This window comes from Orycteropus afer, unplaced genomic scaffold (assembly GCF_000298275.1).
Source record: "Orycteropus afer afer isolate SDZICR_OR568_19922 unplaced genomic scaffold, OryAfe1.0 scaffold00156, whole genome shotgun sequence".
Taxonomy (NCBI): domain Eukaryota; kingdom Metazoa; phylum Chordata; class Mammalia; order Tubulidentata; family Orycteropodidae; genus Orycteropus; species Orycteropus afer.
Genome location: NW_006921743.1, coordinates 5,666,305 through 5,681,137, shown reverse-complemented (window position 1 = coordinate 5,681,137; position 14,833 = coordinate 5,666,305). Strand labels below are relative to the sequence as shown.

At 40.5% G+C, this 14,833-nt stretch overlaps 1 protein-coding gene across 1 annotated transcript in view; it reads right to left on the bottom strand.

Moving 5' to 3' along the window:
* SHC3 (SHC adaptor protein 3) overlaps positions 1-12,739 on the bottom strand; it is a 623,780-nt gene extending 611,041 nt beyond the window's left edge. Inside the window, exon 1 of the mRNA XM_007946331.1 lies at positions 12,236-12,739. Coding sequence (XP_007944522.1) covers positions 12,236-12,739 — 504 coding nt within the window. The remainder of the gene's footprint in view (positions 1-12,235) is intronic.
* Between the last annotated feature and the right edge of the window lie 2,094 nt (positions 12,740-14,833).

Here is a 14,833-nt window from a genome sequence, read left to right as displayed (position 1 = left end):
ACCAGGGGCCATAGTATCAGGGGTATTACCAGTCTCTATCAGACCAGTAGGCCTGGTCTTTTTTATTATTTTGAGTTTTTTCCATAATTTTCTCCTATTCCATGCAGGATCTCCTGCACTGATCCCTTCCCAAGTTATTGACAGTGGTAGCCAGGTACCATCTAGTTCTTCTGGTCTCATGGCCATATAGGCTGAGGTTCTCATGGCCCACTAGTCCCTTAGACTAATTGTTTCCATGCATTTTTGGTTTTCTTCATTGTTCTTTGCTCCAGACGAGGAGACACCAGTTTTTGCATCTAATGGCTGCTTGCAGGCTTTTAAGACCCCAGTCGCTACTCAAAAAAGTGGGATGTAGAACAATGTTTTCATGTAGTATAACAATTGAGCTTGATGTCCCCTGCCACCATAGTCCCAAGCCCATGGTCCAACAACTCACTGCCTCAGAGTGGTTGGCTGTGGCTAGGAAGTTATCATAACTTTGCTCCCCATTAGTTCTGTTTATATGGACATTCTTACAGCACATACAAATACATATCTACAAATATAGTCTGCTCATCTTATGTATGGTCATGGGTATATTCCCTTTTGCCTAGACATACCTGATCATTCAGCCTGTCTACCTATGTATCTATCTACAGATTAATGTTTGTTATTACTGATAACACAGTATTGTATATGTAAAAGAGTTTATCTTTTTTGTCTGTATCTCTTATGCACCTCTCTGTGTTTTCTTTTTCCTTAGTGCTATTGTGTTGGTCATTTGCTTTTGGTATATTGCCTTTCCCTTCGCCAAAATCAATACTTGTCTCTTCATTCTTCTCTTCTCACTTTTTCTCAAACAAATTGGACTCAACGAATTTGTCTTCCAATTCACTAATTCATTCTTCTACACTTTTGTCCTTAAAATGTATTATCACCATAGTTTATTTTATTTATTTTCTAGCAATTTTCCCTCCCCTCCCATTGTTTTGAATGCAATGTTAATGATGAAATACCTTGATCTAGTTTACACCTTTTCTGCCTCCTGGTGCACCTGTCCATGGTTATGACAATACATAAATATAATATGTCATAAATATATGCTGTTGTAATTGTTGTTGTTAGGTGCCATCAAGTCAGTTTCAACTCATAATGGCCTTACGTACAACAGAACAAAGTATTGCCAAGTCCTGTGCCATCCTCACAATCATTGCTAAGCTTGAGCCCATTTTTCAGCCACTTTGTCATTTCATCTCAGTGAATCCCTTTTTTCACTGATCCTCTACTTTTATCAAGCATGATATTCTTCTCAGGAAGAGACTGGAGAAGGATAACATGACAGAGAAGGATAACATGACAAAGAATGAGAGACGAATTCTGGTCATTCTCAATTCTAAGGAACAGAAAGGCTTTACTTTCAAGACAAATGCATCAGTTCTGCAGTTTTCCTTATTCACTGTCCAGCTTTTGCATCCATATGAGGCTGTTGTAAAGATAATGTCTTGGGTCAGGTACACTTTAGTCTTCAAAGTGACACCTTTGCTCTTTAACACTTTATTTAAAAAGGTCTTTTATAGCAAACTAGTTCAATGCAATATGTCATTTAATTTCTTGACTCCTGCTTCCATGGGAACTAATTATAGATCCAAGTAAAATGAAATCCTTGACAACTTCAATCTTCTCTCCATTTATCATGATGCTGCTTATTGATCCAGTCGTGTGGATATTTATTTTCTTTATGTTGAGATGCTGTACATACTGCAAACTGTAGTATTTAACCTTCATCAATAAGTGCTTCAAGCCTTCTTCACTTTCAGCAAGTAAGGTTGTGTTGTCTATATATCACAGGTCATTAATGAGTCTTCCTCCAATCCTGATCCCATGTTCTTCTGCATACAGTCCAGCTTCTCAGATTATTTGCTTAGCATACAGGTTGAATAAGTATGGTGAAAGGATAAAACCCTGACATACTCAGAAGAAGGAAGAGGCCATATGCTTCTCAAAGTATTGGCCAGTGAAAAACCTTATGAATAGCTATCCTGAGTTAATCCTCCAAAAATATTTGAGGAATTTCTAAGGTAAGTCTCCATTTTGGTATCCTGAGGAACTGTGACAAAATCTAACACTATTCCATGTAGGGTATTTTGTCATTTCCTATCCCACATCTCCATCATTTCAGGAACTATGAATACCCATAAGTGCTTGAAGTTGACTAGTGACAACTCAGTTAAGACTTCAAAAGTGTATGTATTACAATAGTATCTATTATTACAATTTGGGTATATATCATTTCTAAAAACATTGCATGTTTGTTGGAAAGTGCCTGCACTGACAGGGAAATGGTGTGGCTCAGCTGAGCTTGAGCACAGCTGGGAGCAAGACACAGTTCTGCCCTGATCACTTGGGGACTGGGCCAGTTGGTGGTATCTCTCTCTCCTCTGAATCTAATTTCACCATCACTAGAAGAGAGAGAGTAAGAGCCTGCTACACCTCCTCATAGCACTGCCACAGGAATACAGAGTCAAATATGTTAATGTTTTAACACACTTTGAAAACTAAATCACCTCTGCCATATTTGCCACCATTATTAAGCCTTCATGATAAATGAAAATCCTCTTCATCCATCTGACAATGGGGTCCAGCCTCCTAAAGGTGACATTTCTCCTGCCCCTTCCTTTCATCATCAACCAGTTGCTGTTTGGAAGTAGATCACCAAGATCACCTGAGGCCCCAATGGGGCTTGCTTTCTGTTAGAAGCCAAGGACATTAACCATTTGCATCACCTGGGAAATGGCTGCCAATTACCTGCCTTATAGAAATAATTCGGTGTTCACTGAGGAACTTTTCTATTCAAATCACCACCAGACCCCCAAACACACACATACTTTTCACCCAGATTTAGAGAGGGTGGAACAAAAGGAATCAAAGTTCTCTTTCTCTGATGGTTCTCTAGACTCTTTTCCCAGTGAGCAGGACTGCAAGGACCTCCTATCTGAAAAGCCCTCTACTCAGGAAGACCTGAGATTTCTAAACTAAGCCCAAAAAGGGAAACAAGAAGGCACATGCTACATGCTGGAAGACAAAGGAGGTTTTTTGGGATTCAAAATGGTACAGCACATGGCCCAAGCAGGAACTGAACTGTGAGCTTGTCATTGAACTATATATCCTCTGTGAGCCTGAAGTATAGTTTACGCAGCTAAGAGAAGCTGTGAGGAAAGGCCACCAAGGCTAAGAGATATGACTGTGTTATTCACTTTATTAATAGAAAAACTAATGTATTTGAGGATGATGAAATACACAAATATCCTCATGATTAACACTCATTCATCATACACATGTCTATATTGGGCCAATAAGCAACATCACAATAAACGTGGAAAAGATTGAAGTTGTCAGGGATTTCATCTTACTTGGATCCACAATCAGCACCCATGGAAGCAACAGTCAAGAAATCAATGTATTGCACTGGGCAAATCTGCTGCAAAAGATCTCTTTAAAGTTAAAGAGCAAAGATGTTACTTGGAAGACTAAGGTGCATCTGACCCAAGCCATGGTATTTTCAATCACCTGATATGCATGTGAAAGCAGGGCAATGAATGAAGAAGACCAAAGAAAAATTGATGCATTTGAATTGTGGAGTTGGCAAAGATATTGAAAATACCACAGACTTCCAGAATGAACAAATCTGCCTGGGAAGAAGCTCAGGCAGAATGCTCCTTAGAAGTGACAATGGCCAGACTTCATCTCCTGTATTTTGGTCATGTTGTCAGAACGGATCAGTCTCTGGAGAAGGATATCATGCTTGGTAAAGTAGAGGGTCAGCAAAAAAGGGGGAGACTCTGAATGAGATAAATTGACACAGTGGCTGCAACAATGAGCTCAAGCACAGTAAAAATTGTAAAGACTGTGCAGGAGCAGGCAATGTTCCATTCTGTTGTATATAGATAAGGTAGCTACGAGTAAGAACTAACTTGACATCACCTAACAACAATATCCAAGAGGAACAGCATAACATTGTAAGAGGCTGACTCTTCAAGACTAAGAACACTCAGAATAGTCACATTTCCACTGTTTTGTCCCAAGAGGTAAAAGCTTTCTTTAATCCTTCTTTAGAGAAAACATAAGAGGTCCAGAATATGAGAAAAACCAAAACCAAACTCACTGCCAATGAGTCAATTCCACTCAAAAGACCCCTTCTTGAGTTTCTAAGGTGATATCTCTACAGAAGTAGGTTGCCCAATCTTCCTTCTGAGGAATGGCTGGTGGGTTTGAACCTCCAGCCTTCTGGTTAGCAGTCAAATGTCTTTGGCATTATGCTACCAGAGCTCCTATGGGGAGCAGACTATGGGGTGTCTCTGCTAAAATCCAGGTTGGAGATTAGTTCTTTGCCAATAAGCTAGAACTCTTTTTCATTTCTTTCTTTTTTTTTTTTTAACATAAGGTTTCTATTTGGGAAGGTGTCTTTAAAAGGTTTTAATATTTGCACAGCAAAAAGCAATAGTATTAAGCATATTGTCAGTAGGTCCCTACAGACTGCCAAACAATTAAACTTAATGGAATTTGATAAAATGAAATTTGTCAGAATGATCTCAGCACAGAGCATTTTTATTGTGAGGTTGGGTTCAGGCCAAATTCCACATAGTTTGAAGGACTTGTGCTTAAATTCTTACAGTTTGGGATGAGACCTTTGCTTATTTTCCTGCCTACTCAATATACAAATATGAGGAAAAGCTCTGTTGAGGGGTTTCTTCACTTTAGAAAAACACATTTCTGATGGTACACTAGAACAGCTTCAAATCCAAAATAAACAGCACTGTAAAAAGGAACACTTTGAGCATTTTTTTTCTCAGAAAGCCTTGACTTTGAGAGGCTTCAGATATTCAGACAGCTTCTGGGCTGTCAGTAACCTGCTGGCCTTAATGGAAGACAGGAAAGCATCTGCTTCTCCTCCTTGGTTTTCCCTCCTCTGCAGTTCTTCCTCAGTTTCTAGGTTTCACCGAAGGTCTGCAAGGAGGGAAATCATGTCTGGAAACCCAAATCTTCACTAAATGGTGGTGGGACTTTCCAGACCAACTATGTAACAGAGCAAGCCAAGTCAGAGCCCAGAATCCGTAGATCAAGGAACCCATGAAGCTAAGTAAGCAGCTACCACCTACACTGGTAGGAACAAAGAGCTTATCCCAACCAGATGCAGAGGAGATGCTTGTTCACTGAGAAGAGCTGTGATGGCTCCTTTCCCTCCAGGCATGGTCAGTGGTGCAGTAGAGCCAAGATGCATACTGGATCTTCACCAAGATGAAGAAGCACAGCACTCCCTGCAACCATGGAAACTCAACCTTTGACCCCGGACATCTTGCTGAGGACCTAATAGATCACAAGGTGATTCTGACCTCCTACCCCTAGCCCCTAATTTAACTAGTGCCATTCCATGTATTTGTGATCATGACTATTCTGAAATTCTGAAATGATCTTTCAAGGAAAAGTCACTAATCTAGTATAAGGAAACACAGAGTATTGTTGCTGTTGCTGCTGTTGTTGTTTTGCTGGGGAGGAGAATGGTGCCATTACAATGGGGACAATATATGAGGTTTTTTCACCTCAACTGATAATAGCTAATTATGAAATTCCAAGACCAAAAGCAACTTTTAAAGCCTGTTGTTCAGTTTCACACACATATTCACAAATCTTATGGTCAATATCCTTCCTTTTGTGCAGTTACATACACACACACACCATGATCAATATCCATTCTATTATACAGTTTCACACATACGATATCTATCCTATTATGAATATACACACACACCATGATCAACATCCATCCTAGTATGCAGGTACACACACACTATATATGATTTATCCTAATATCCTATTGCATAAGTTAACATCTATCTTATTGGATAAATACAACACACATGTTCATGATCAGTGAATCATGATCAGTATTCATTCTATTATGCAGCTATACACACACCATGATCAAGCTCCACCCTATTCTGCAATTATACATATACACAACATACCATGATCAATATCCATCCTAGCATGCACACACACATGCACACACACATACACCAACCCTGGTCAACATCCACTCACTCACTTGATCATTTCTATGCTTAATGCCTCCCACCATAAAGATCTTTTTTATCCACTGCATATTGTATGTAGATCTCTTATAACAAATTTCAATTTTTTTTTCCTTGTCCTTTACTCATGAAACTATGCACAATTGATCATTTCTTTCCTAAGAAAGAAATACTCTTATTTCTGAATTAAATAGTTCCACCTAATTTATTTTTCCCCAGGTATTTTTATTCAAAATTCTGACTCATCTTTGTGACTCCCTTTGAACCTTGCCAAATGTTCTGGGTAGGCCCTGGCCACAGAAACCCAGCAGGGACCTAAACTGGGAAAGTATACTCCAGATATTACATTTCATTTCTGTAGGCTTGTCTTGTCTCATTGCAGTAGATACTGGCTCAAGGACCTGTCCCATTCAGGATGTCCCACCACTTCTGCCTTGCAAGCCTCCTAAGACACAGACACTGAGCCCAGCTCAATCCTTCCCTCACCTTCCTGCAGTGGAGAAAGCAAGGCCCAGGGAGGTGGGCTGACTTCTCAAGCTCCCCACAAGGAAGCATCCAAGAGCAGCCCCAATCCAGTTGTGCTAGCTCTCAGTTGGGGCAGGACATCTCAGTAGGCCATGTTTGGGCTCTGAGGTACCATCAGCCTATCTAGATCTTGCAGATTCAGTGCATCCTGTTGCCATGCCTATTTTCTGGAACATCTGTGATCTCCTAACTGTGTTTTGCATGTTTGCTACCTAGGTTTTTTGATACCAAGATTTTCCTTTAGTAAGATTTATCATATATTTCTCAAAAATGTGACATCTATTCAAAACAAGATATATTGAGGAGGCAATGGAGTTAGATGTCTATTCTTTATAGGGTTAAAGTTTTCATTAATAATTTATCTTTCACAATTACTTTTTTTTAACATGAATATGAAGAGAAATGAACAACATAATCAGGTATTTCTGGGAATCAGGTATTTCTTAAAACAACAGTTAATTATTTTCTAACAAAAAAGAAAACAGTCCCTGTCAAAAGGTATCACAGGTTGTCTACCTGTGTGTGTGTCTATGTTTACAGATCAAATTAGTAACTTCATCTATCATTAACAAAAAGAAGTTCTTGTGGCATAGTGCCTAAGGCACTTGACTGCTATACAGAACGTTGGTGGTTCAAACCCACCAGCCACTCCATGAAACGAAGACTAGGCAATCCACTTCCGTAAAGATTTATTGCCTCAGAAACCCAAAGGGGGTCACTGTGAGTCAGAATCAACTTGATGGCAGTGAATTTGGTTTGTTTTTATTTTTTATCAATAACAAAATAATTTATTAAACATATTTCAAAACTTTCAGGCAATATTTATATGCAAACCACTCATATTACCAGATTTTTAAATTATGTTTAAGAAAAGATCAATTTTTAAAGTTCAACTCTACAATAAGAAACAATTTTTTAATCTAAAATGAAAACAAATTTCAACCAATTTCCTTGTAATGACATATGGATATTATATGATGATTATTTTTATGATCTTTGCTCATTCTTACCAAAATAGTACATAAAGCAATAGCACATCACATGAGTAACAAAAATATTTTATACCTCTGCAAATATCATCAGGTTCACAAATGGGAGAAATAAAATGCTTTTGAAAGAGTTCTTACAAAAACAAGGCCTCTTTGCAAAAGAAAAACAATCCAACATATTAGAAAATAATTCAGTCTTTTTCTGACTATTAAAATCTCATACAAATAGCTTGGAAAAAAAGTGTTAGTACACTCCACAAACTGAAACCTATATAAGTTTGACTGAGCCTTCACAAATATTTATGAGTGCCATAATCCACTTTCTCATAAAACAGTGATGGCTGTATTAGCAGCTCTAAGCAGTGAGCAGGAGCTCTGGTGGTGTAGTGCCTAAGGCACTTGATTGTTAACCAGAAGGCTAGTGGTTCAAACCCACCAGCCACTCCTTGGAAGGAAGGTTGGGCAATCTACTTCTGTGGTGATGTTGTTGTTGCTATGTGCTGTCAAGTCGGGCCCGACTCATAGTGATCCCTCCTTGGCTTTCTGAGGCAGTATCACTACGGAAGTAGATTGGCCCATCTTCCTTCCGAGGAGTGGCTAGTAGGTTTGAACCACCAGCCTTCTGGTTAGTAGTCAAGTGCCTTAGGCACTATGCTACCAGAGCTCCCCAAGGAGGGGTTACTATGAGTTGGCTCCAACTCACCGGCACATAACAAGCAGTGAGCACCTAAAACCATTGCTTTTAAATTAGGCTCCCAATTCATGCTGCTGGGTACTCAGTTTAGAAGATTTCATCACAATCCTAAACTGTCACTTCTTATCCTTTCTTGAGTCTGTGATGTGATGCCTTTCTTTGCAGACCCAGTCTGGAGCTAAATGCTAACCCTTGTGCAGCACACATAGCATTTTGTCACCTACTTAGGCCATACTCCTCCATCATGAAATGGACTTGGGCAGTTTTAAAGCTGAACCTCAAGGCTATATTTGTCTTCAAACAGTTCTGCTTCAGCCCAGTGGCTGCTTTTAAGAAATGAATGGCTCCCTCCCCCCATGGACTATCCATGTTAGGCCATGTGCCGGTAAGAGGAAGAAAAGATATTCTGCCTTTGGGACATGCTAAAGACCGTTAGCAGAATCCAGGGACAAATTAGAGTTCTGACCAAGCACTGGCTTTAAGCCAATAGAATTTAAAAATGAGCAGTTAGTGTAATCAACACTCCATTTGTATGTCTATCAGCCCATTATGTCCAAATACGAAATTGATTTAAATTTTTAAATGGTGCTATAATGAAAACATTTCTTGTAGTTGCTATTTTCTTTTCTATCTTTCAAAGGTATATTTTCTCCTTAATTTCCATTTATGACACAAAAAAAGGCAAAAACAAATGTCACGCATACTTAGGGGGTAGAAAGTGTTTATTAATGAGGCCTACCTCACAGAAATGTAAACCCTGAGGCTCTGGGAATCTTCCTTATTTGCATACCTCATACTGCTATTAACAGCAAACTCTATTAGGCATGAAGGACTAATTAAGCATGCCATGAACTTTGAATTGTACTGTTGCTCAAGCACCTTTTCCATATTTAATTTTTAGAGTCTTCATTATTACTATTAGAAGCTGCTTTTCAAATAGTTTAATGTTTGCTAGATGATCAAAATTCACCAGAGTTCTGTATTTAAAAAATTCATGTTAAATAGACCAAATCACAATCTTTTTGAATACTAATTCTTGTGTATAACATATTAATATCTATAAGTAGGTATCTCTATAAAAAGGAATTCTAAAATTATACAACATGTAAAGTTTCCAGGAAGCTGAAAAATATTTGGGACCTTTCCTCAATTTAGAAAAAAGTTTAAATCAAAGAGATTTATGAATTCATTGACTGTTAACCAGAAGGCTGGTAGTTCAAACCCATCAGCCTCTCCTTGGAAGGAACGTTGGACAATCTACTTCTGTAGTGATACCTCCTCAGAAATCCATGGAGGGGTCACTATGACTCAGATCTGACTTGACAGCAGTGTGAGTTTGGGGTTTGTTGTTGTTGTTGTTGTTGTTGTTCGTTTCCAAACTCTAAACCTTAAAATTTTTCAAATAATATCCTGTAATTTTACAATAATGATTGTCCATTTCTATCTACCAGAAATCTTTAAAAGTGAAATATAACTATAAAACTATTCATAGATCAGTAAATAATACAAAAATGTTATTTTTTCAGTTTTATATTTTTCCAAGAAAATAAGTTTCATGGTTTTGAATGCAACATGGCCAAAACAGATATTTGCACACGTGCACCAACAGAGGGCCATGTGTTAATCTGAATCAAACACATATACAAGAAAGTGTCCTTTAGTGTCTGATATTTTTTGCTGTGTGATTTCAAACTTCTCCAGGGAAGACAAGGGATGATGCTATTCACAGCTGCTGATTAGAAAGAGGCTAAGCCAATGATTAGTGCATGAAGCACTAATTAATCAAATTAGGTGCTGCAGATCACTACTGTCTTTTATTGTGAGGCACCACACAGTAATCCAAAAACCCAGAACTAGACCCTGCACAGAGCTAGTCATCTGATTTTCCACACTGCTACTGGAATATTAGGAATACTTGAGGGTAATTCACAAATTTTAAACACACAGGATGCCTAAACAGATCAGACTTCTTTCAGGATATTCATCATTATTTTGCCACATTTGACCTTTAGAACTGGATGCCTGACTTCATTCTTCAGAAATCAAGAGCAAAAGCACTAAGTTAATGTTTGGGGTTTTTATAAAGAAAATTTTAAACATGTAAGTTTTCAATTCTCCCTCAATTTTAAATTACTCTCTGTATTCAATATGAATGGTAGCATAGTGCCTAAGGCACTTGACTACTAACCAGAAGGCTGGCGGTTCAAACCCACCAGTCTCTCCTCCGAAGGAAGGTTGGGCAATCTACTTCCATAGTGATACTGCCTTGAAAACCCAAGGAGGGGTCGCTATGTGTCAGGTTTGAATCCACAACACATAACAACAATAGCATTCAATATGACAAATATAAAGCTTTTGCCAAAGTCTATTCTTCTATTTTAAATGTAGGAGTTTTCTTTTCCTTTCTTTCTTTCTTTTTTAAGCTAGCAATTATACTAACACTCTGGAAATTATATATTCGTGTCACTTTTTAACCTCAAAGTTATCAGGGTTTTTTTGTTTGTTTTGTTTGGGGTTTTTTGTTTGTTTGTTGGCTCCAGATTATATAATTTAAATAATAGTACATGTAGAATATTTGTTTTAATTTATAATAAACACATCCAAATATGCATCATTTATGCTGATCTACATCCCTCTTGGTAAAATATAATAATCCATTTTCAGAAGCTCAGATTAAATTAAAAAGCATACTCAAAAGGTGAAAAGGCACATTTTTACATTATCATAACAAATTATAAGTAATTTTATATAGGTAGAGGAAACCCATAAAGTTAACTGTTTCCTCTAATTGCCTACAAATATGACAGAGAGACAGCACTTTACATGAGGATATATTCTGTTAAATTTTTAAACTTGATTTGCAGCCAATATTTACAGATCGGACATCCTGCAGTCTTTTCTATGCTATTAACCACACAGTGGGGGTAGTCTGAGTCTCATTTCTTTTTAAATAAAAAGCAATGCCTTGGAATGACAGTACTTAAATTAGTGTTGGCCATTCTCCACCTTGGGCAGTATATGTCTAGCAGAGCTTGAGAAAACTACAGTACCTCGCTGCCACCCCACACACCAGGAGAAAATAAGCATTTGGCCAGACTAATTTAACTATGTTGAGTATTTGATTCCTTAAATATTATAAAATATTTGCATGAGGGAAGAATTGTATTGAACACATTGTGTGTGATTTTATATACTTTGTATTGGAGGAAGAAAGTCCCCTCCAGATTGTGGCTCCAGGCATCCCATCCTCCCCTTTGAACCTATTTAAATTGAAAATCACTGTCACTGGAAAAAATAGTCTCTCATTCTCCTTATGATGCTGTAAACCAACAACATGAAGTATCAAATAAAAGACAAACCCTTGCTGAGTCAAGATGTATACCTACAAAGCATGAGAGTCTTTGGCCTCCACGCAAAGACCTGCTAATTATTATTGTGGGGGACAGAAAACACCAACACTAACGTCCGTCCATAGAAAACAGAACAGAAGTAGGGACATAACATGCATTTTTCATCTCAAGGAGGTTGCCCCAGTTCTTCAAAGTGTTTTTAATGGACGATAGATGCAGCAAGCCCCAACATTTACAGGGATAGGGAGGGGCTGAGGCTGAATGGGGCACAAGCCGGACATATTGTAGAGAGGTGGTCACGGCGCGTCAAAAGAGTGGGTCCAAAGAGAAATCAGGGCAAAATGAGGTTGAACCGATTTTTTTTTTTTTTCAATTTTGTCAGTGGATGCGGAAAAGACACATTTGTAGTTTCCCTCCTCACTGCTGCTAAGCGAGCTGATTGCTAAGGAGTCCGTATTTCCTTACCTACTGTGACAATTACATATGCTCCCAGCATCCTGGCTCCTAAACTGGAGCCGGGAAGGAGTCTGTAAAGGAGCTCGTCCCCCTCCCCCGCCCCCGCTCTTCCACCACTGCCATCATCACCCACCCGGGGCCCCTGGCACCCACCTTGACAACGTAGGTCACTCCGGGCCCCAGGACTTGGTCGCTGGCGTGCAGCCAGCCCGGAGGGGTCCTGGGCAGCATCTCCTCGCCGGGCCGGCCCTTCCTGGTGGCGCTCATTGCGCTCGCGGCCGGCAGTGTGCTGCCCGGAGCCGAAGAGCAGGCACATGTGTGGTCCGGGGCGCCGGCTGCCAGGCTGGGAGCGCTGCAGCTGCTCCTGAGCTTGGCGCCGGCCCGCTCCCTCGCGGCAGACGACAGGCTGCGGAGCCCCGAGCTGGAGAGTTTCAGGTGGGACACCTTGTGGAGCAGGTGGCCCAGACTGCTGGGCCCATCGTCCGGCGCTTTACGCACCGCCTTGCTGGAGACCAGGTAGGGGGACTTCGCGGAGGTCGCCGGCACTGCTGAGACCTTGCCGCCGCCGTTGCCGCTCATGGACAGGTTGTGAATAAGTTCATCGACTGATGTCACCGAATCATTCCTGAAGCGGTTATACTTGGTCCGTTGCAGCATGCCCTTCTATCTGCTCGCCTGCATTCGCTCGGGCGGTGCGGGTGCCAGCCCCGGCGCAGACTGCCTCGCATAGCAGACGAGCCACAGTCTACGGAGCAAGGACAAAAAGTGGGGTGCCCCCGGCACAGTTTTTTGGAAGAAGGGAAGAGGGGCAAGAAAATTGTACCCTCCCACCATGAAAAACAAGAACGACACAGCCTCGACCCAGAAGGAGAATGCTCATGGTTCCACGTTTGATTTGGAAAAGTAACAGTTTCCTCTGATAGCCATCCCAGCTGCTCAGAGCTGCCAAGTCTCACAGCAGAAGCATGACTCACTCAGTGAGGAGACCCTTCTCAACAAAGGATTGGGGAACACGGCAAATCACTTCCTGTAGCAAAAAAAAAGGGGGGGGGAGACTACCTCCACCCACTGACAGAACACTAGAACCAATCAATTCTCAAATTTCCTTTTCCTCCCTTCTCAGATATTTCCTTCTAACCTTTGATTTTCACCTTCCCACCTCCCCACTCCACATTTTTGCCAAAGGTAAACCCATTGCCTTAAAATAATCAAATCAACTTTGTAAAACCTATGTTTCTATATTACGTTTTCATCTTTCCTGTTCAGCCCATCTGTTTAAGCCATAAAGTATCTGACAGACATGCGTTAAAATGTGATAAAGCCTTCTTAAGAATAAGATCTTCATCAAATCCTGATGAATTCTGATTTGGAAAGCAGCAGTAATTCCTAAATGGCAAAAAAAAAAAAAAAGGAATATTCACCCCCAGGTGAACATAAAATACCAATTTCCTGTTTTTTGCTTTTTGTTTTTTGTTTTTTGTTTTTGTTTTTTTCAGATCAACAGAGCAGCCATGACAAGTGTCTGTGGCAATGCAGGGTGTCAAAAACAAAAAAAGATTTTAATCTTCATATGAACTTGCGCCAACTGTCAATCCAGGTGTCTCCCCCCTGTCAATTCCCAGCAGCGTTTTCTCATCAGGAAAGAAGTGGAATACCTACTTCGGAAAAAGAGGAGGAGTGCTTCTTTAACGGGTGCCAATAGCCACCAGTAAGCCATTCCAAAGAAGGAGCTGTGTTTGAAGCTTCATCCCAAATGAATGTGTTTGTTTCGTGGCTAGGAAACGCTAGAAATAAATTTCAAAATCCCGTCAGTTGCTGTTTGCAACCCAGCAGTAAAGAAGGAAAAATGCAATTGCTGTTGTTACACATAAAATCCACAGGAAAAGTAACATCTTTTCAGGATTCTGACTATTAGAAGGGAAACGCACTGGCCTTCTTTCTTCCATCTCAGGAAAACAAGAAATTCACGGCCCCAGAACCGTCTAGAGACCGCTCTGCCTGCCATTAGTCAGGTCTGCTAATCTCCATCATTCATTTAGAGAATTTGCCTGACACAGGGAAACAGGGACTACAAAAGTTTCCCAGCAACTTCTGGGCAAGCCAATGATTTACCTCTAGCACATTCTTAGGTCATTCCGAATCTCCCTTGAACCCCACGCTTAAACATCTGTGACATCTGAAGAACCACGTCTTAAATAAGGTTTCATGGAATAAGGTTTAATTAGTGTGGCTCAGGGCACACCGAGCGAAGTCAGCTCCTAGGACCGGAGCCGTGAGGTGCCCAGAGTCCCTGTACCCAGGAAAGCGCGCTCCAGCCGCGCACTGGCCCGCCGCTCCGCCTGCTGCCACAGCGCTAGCGGAACAGCCACACAGCGTTCATTTTCTGTCTTACCCTGGCTTGCATAGCAACAGCAAACACACACCCCATAGATGATTTCGATTGTCCTCAAAGCAGCCCCACCCAAATTTAAAACAGAACAGCTCTCTTTCTCCCAAACCGTGATCTTCATTAGAAGCAGATAAAATAGCAAAATGTGAATGAAATTCTGTTTGTGTGAATGAAAGGGGCTGCTAGCAAGCCAGCGTTTCTGTGAATGAAGCGGGGCCTTGCAAAGGCTGCCAGGCAATCCCTTGGGTAGGAGCGGCCTCAGCCAATGAGCAAGCACCCAGATGACTCATTCAACAAAGACTTGCTCAATAGTGGAAGATTCCATTTCAATCAAAGGCAGGATCTTTCATCCAACAGCAGTG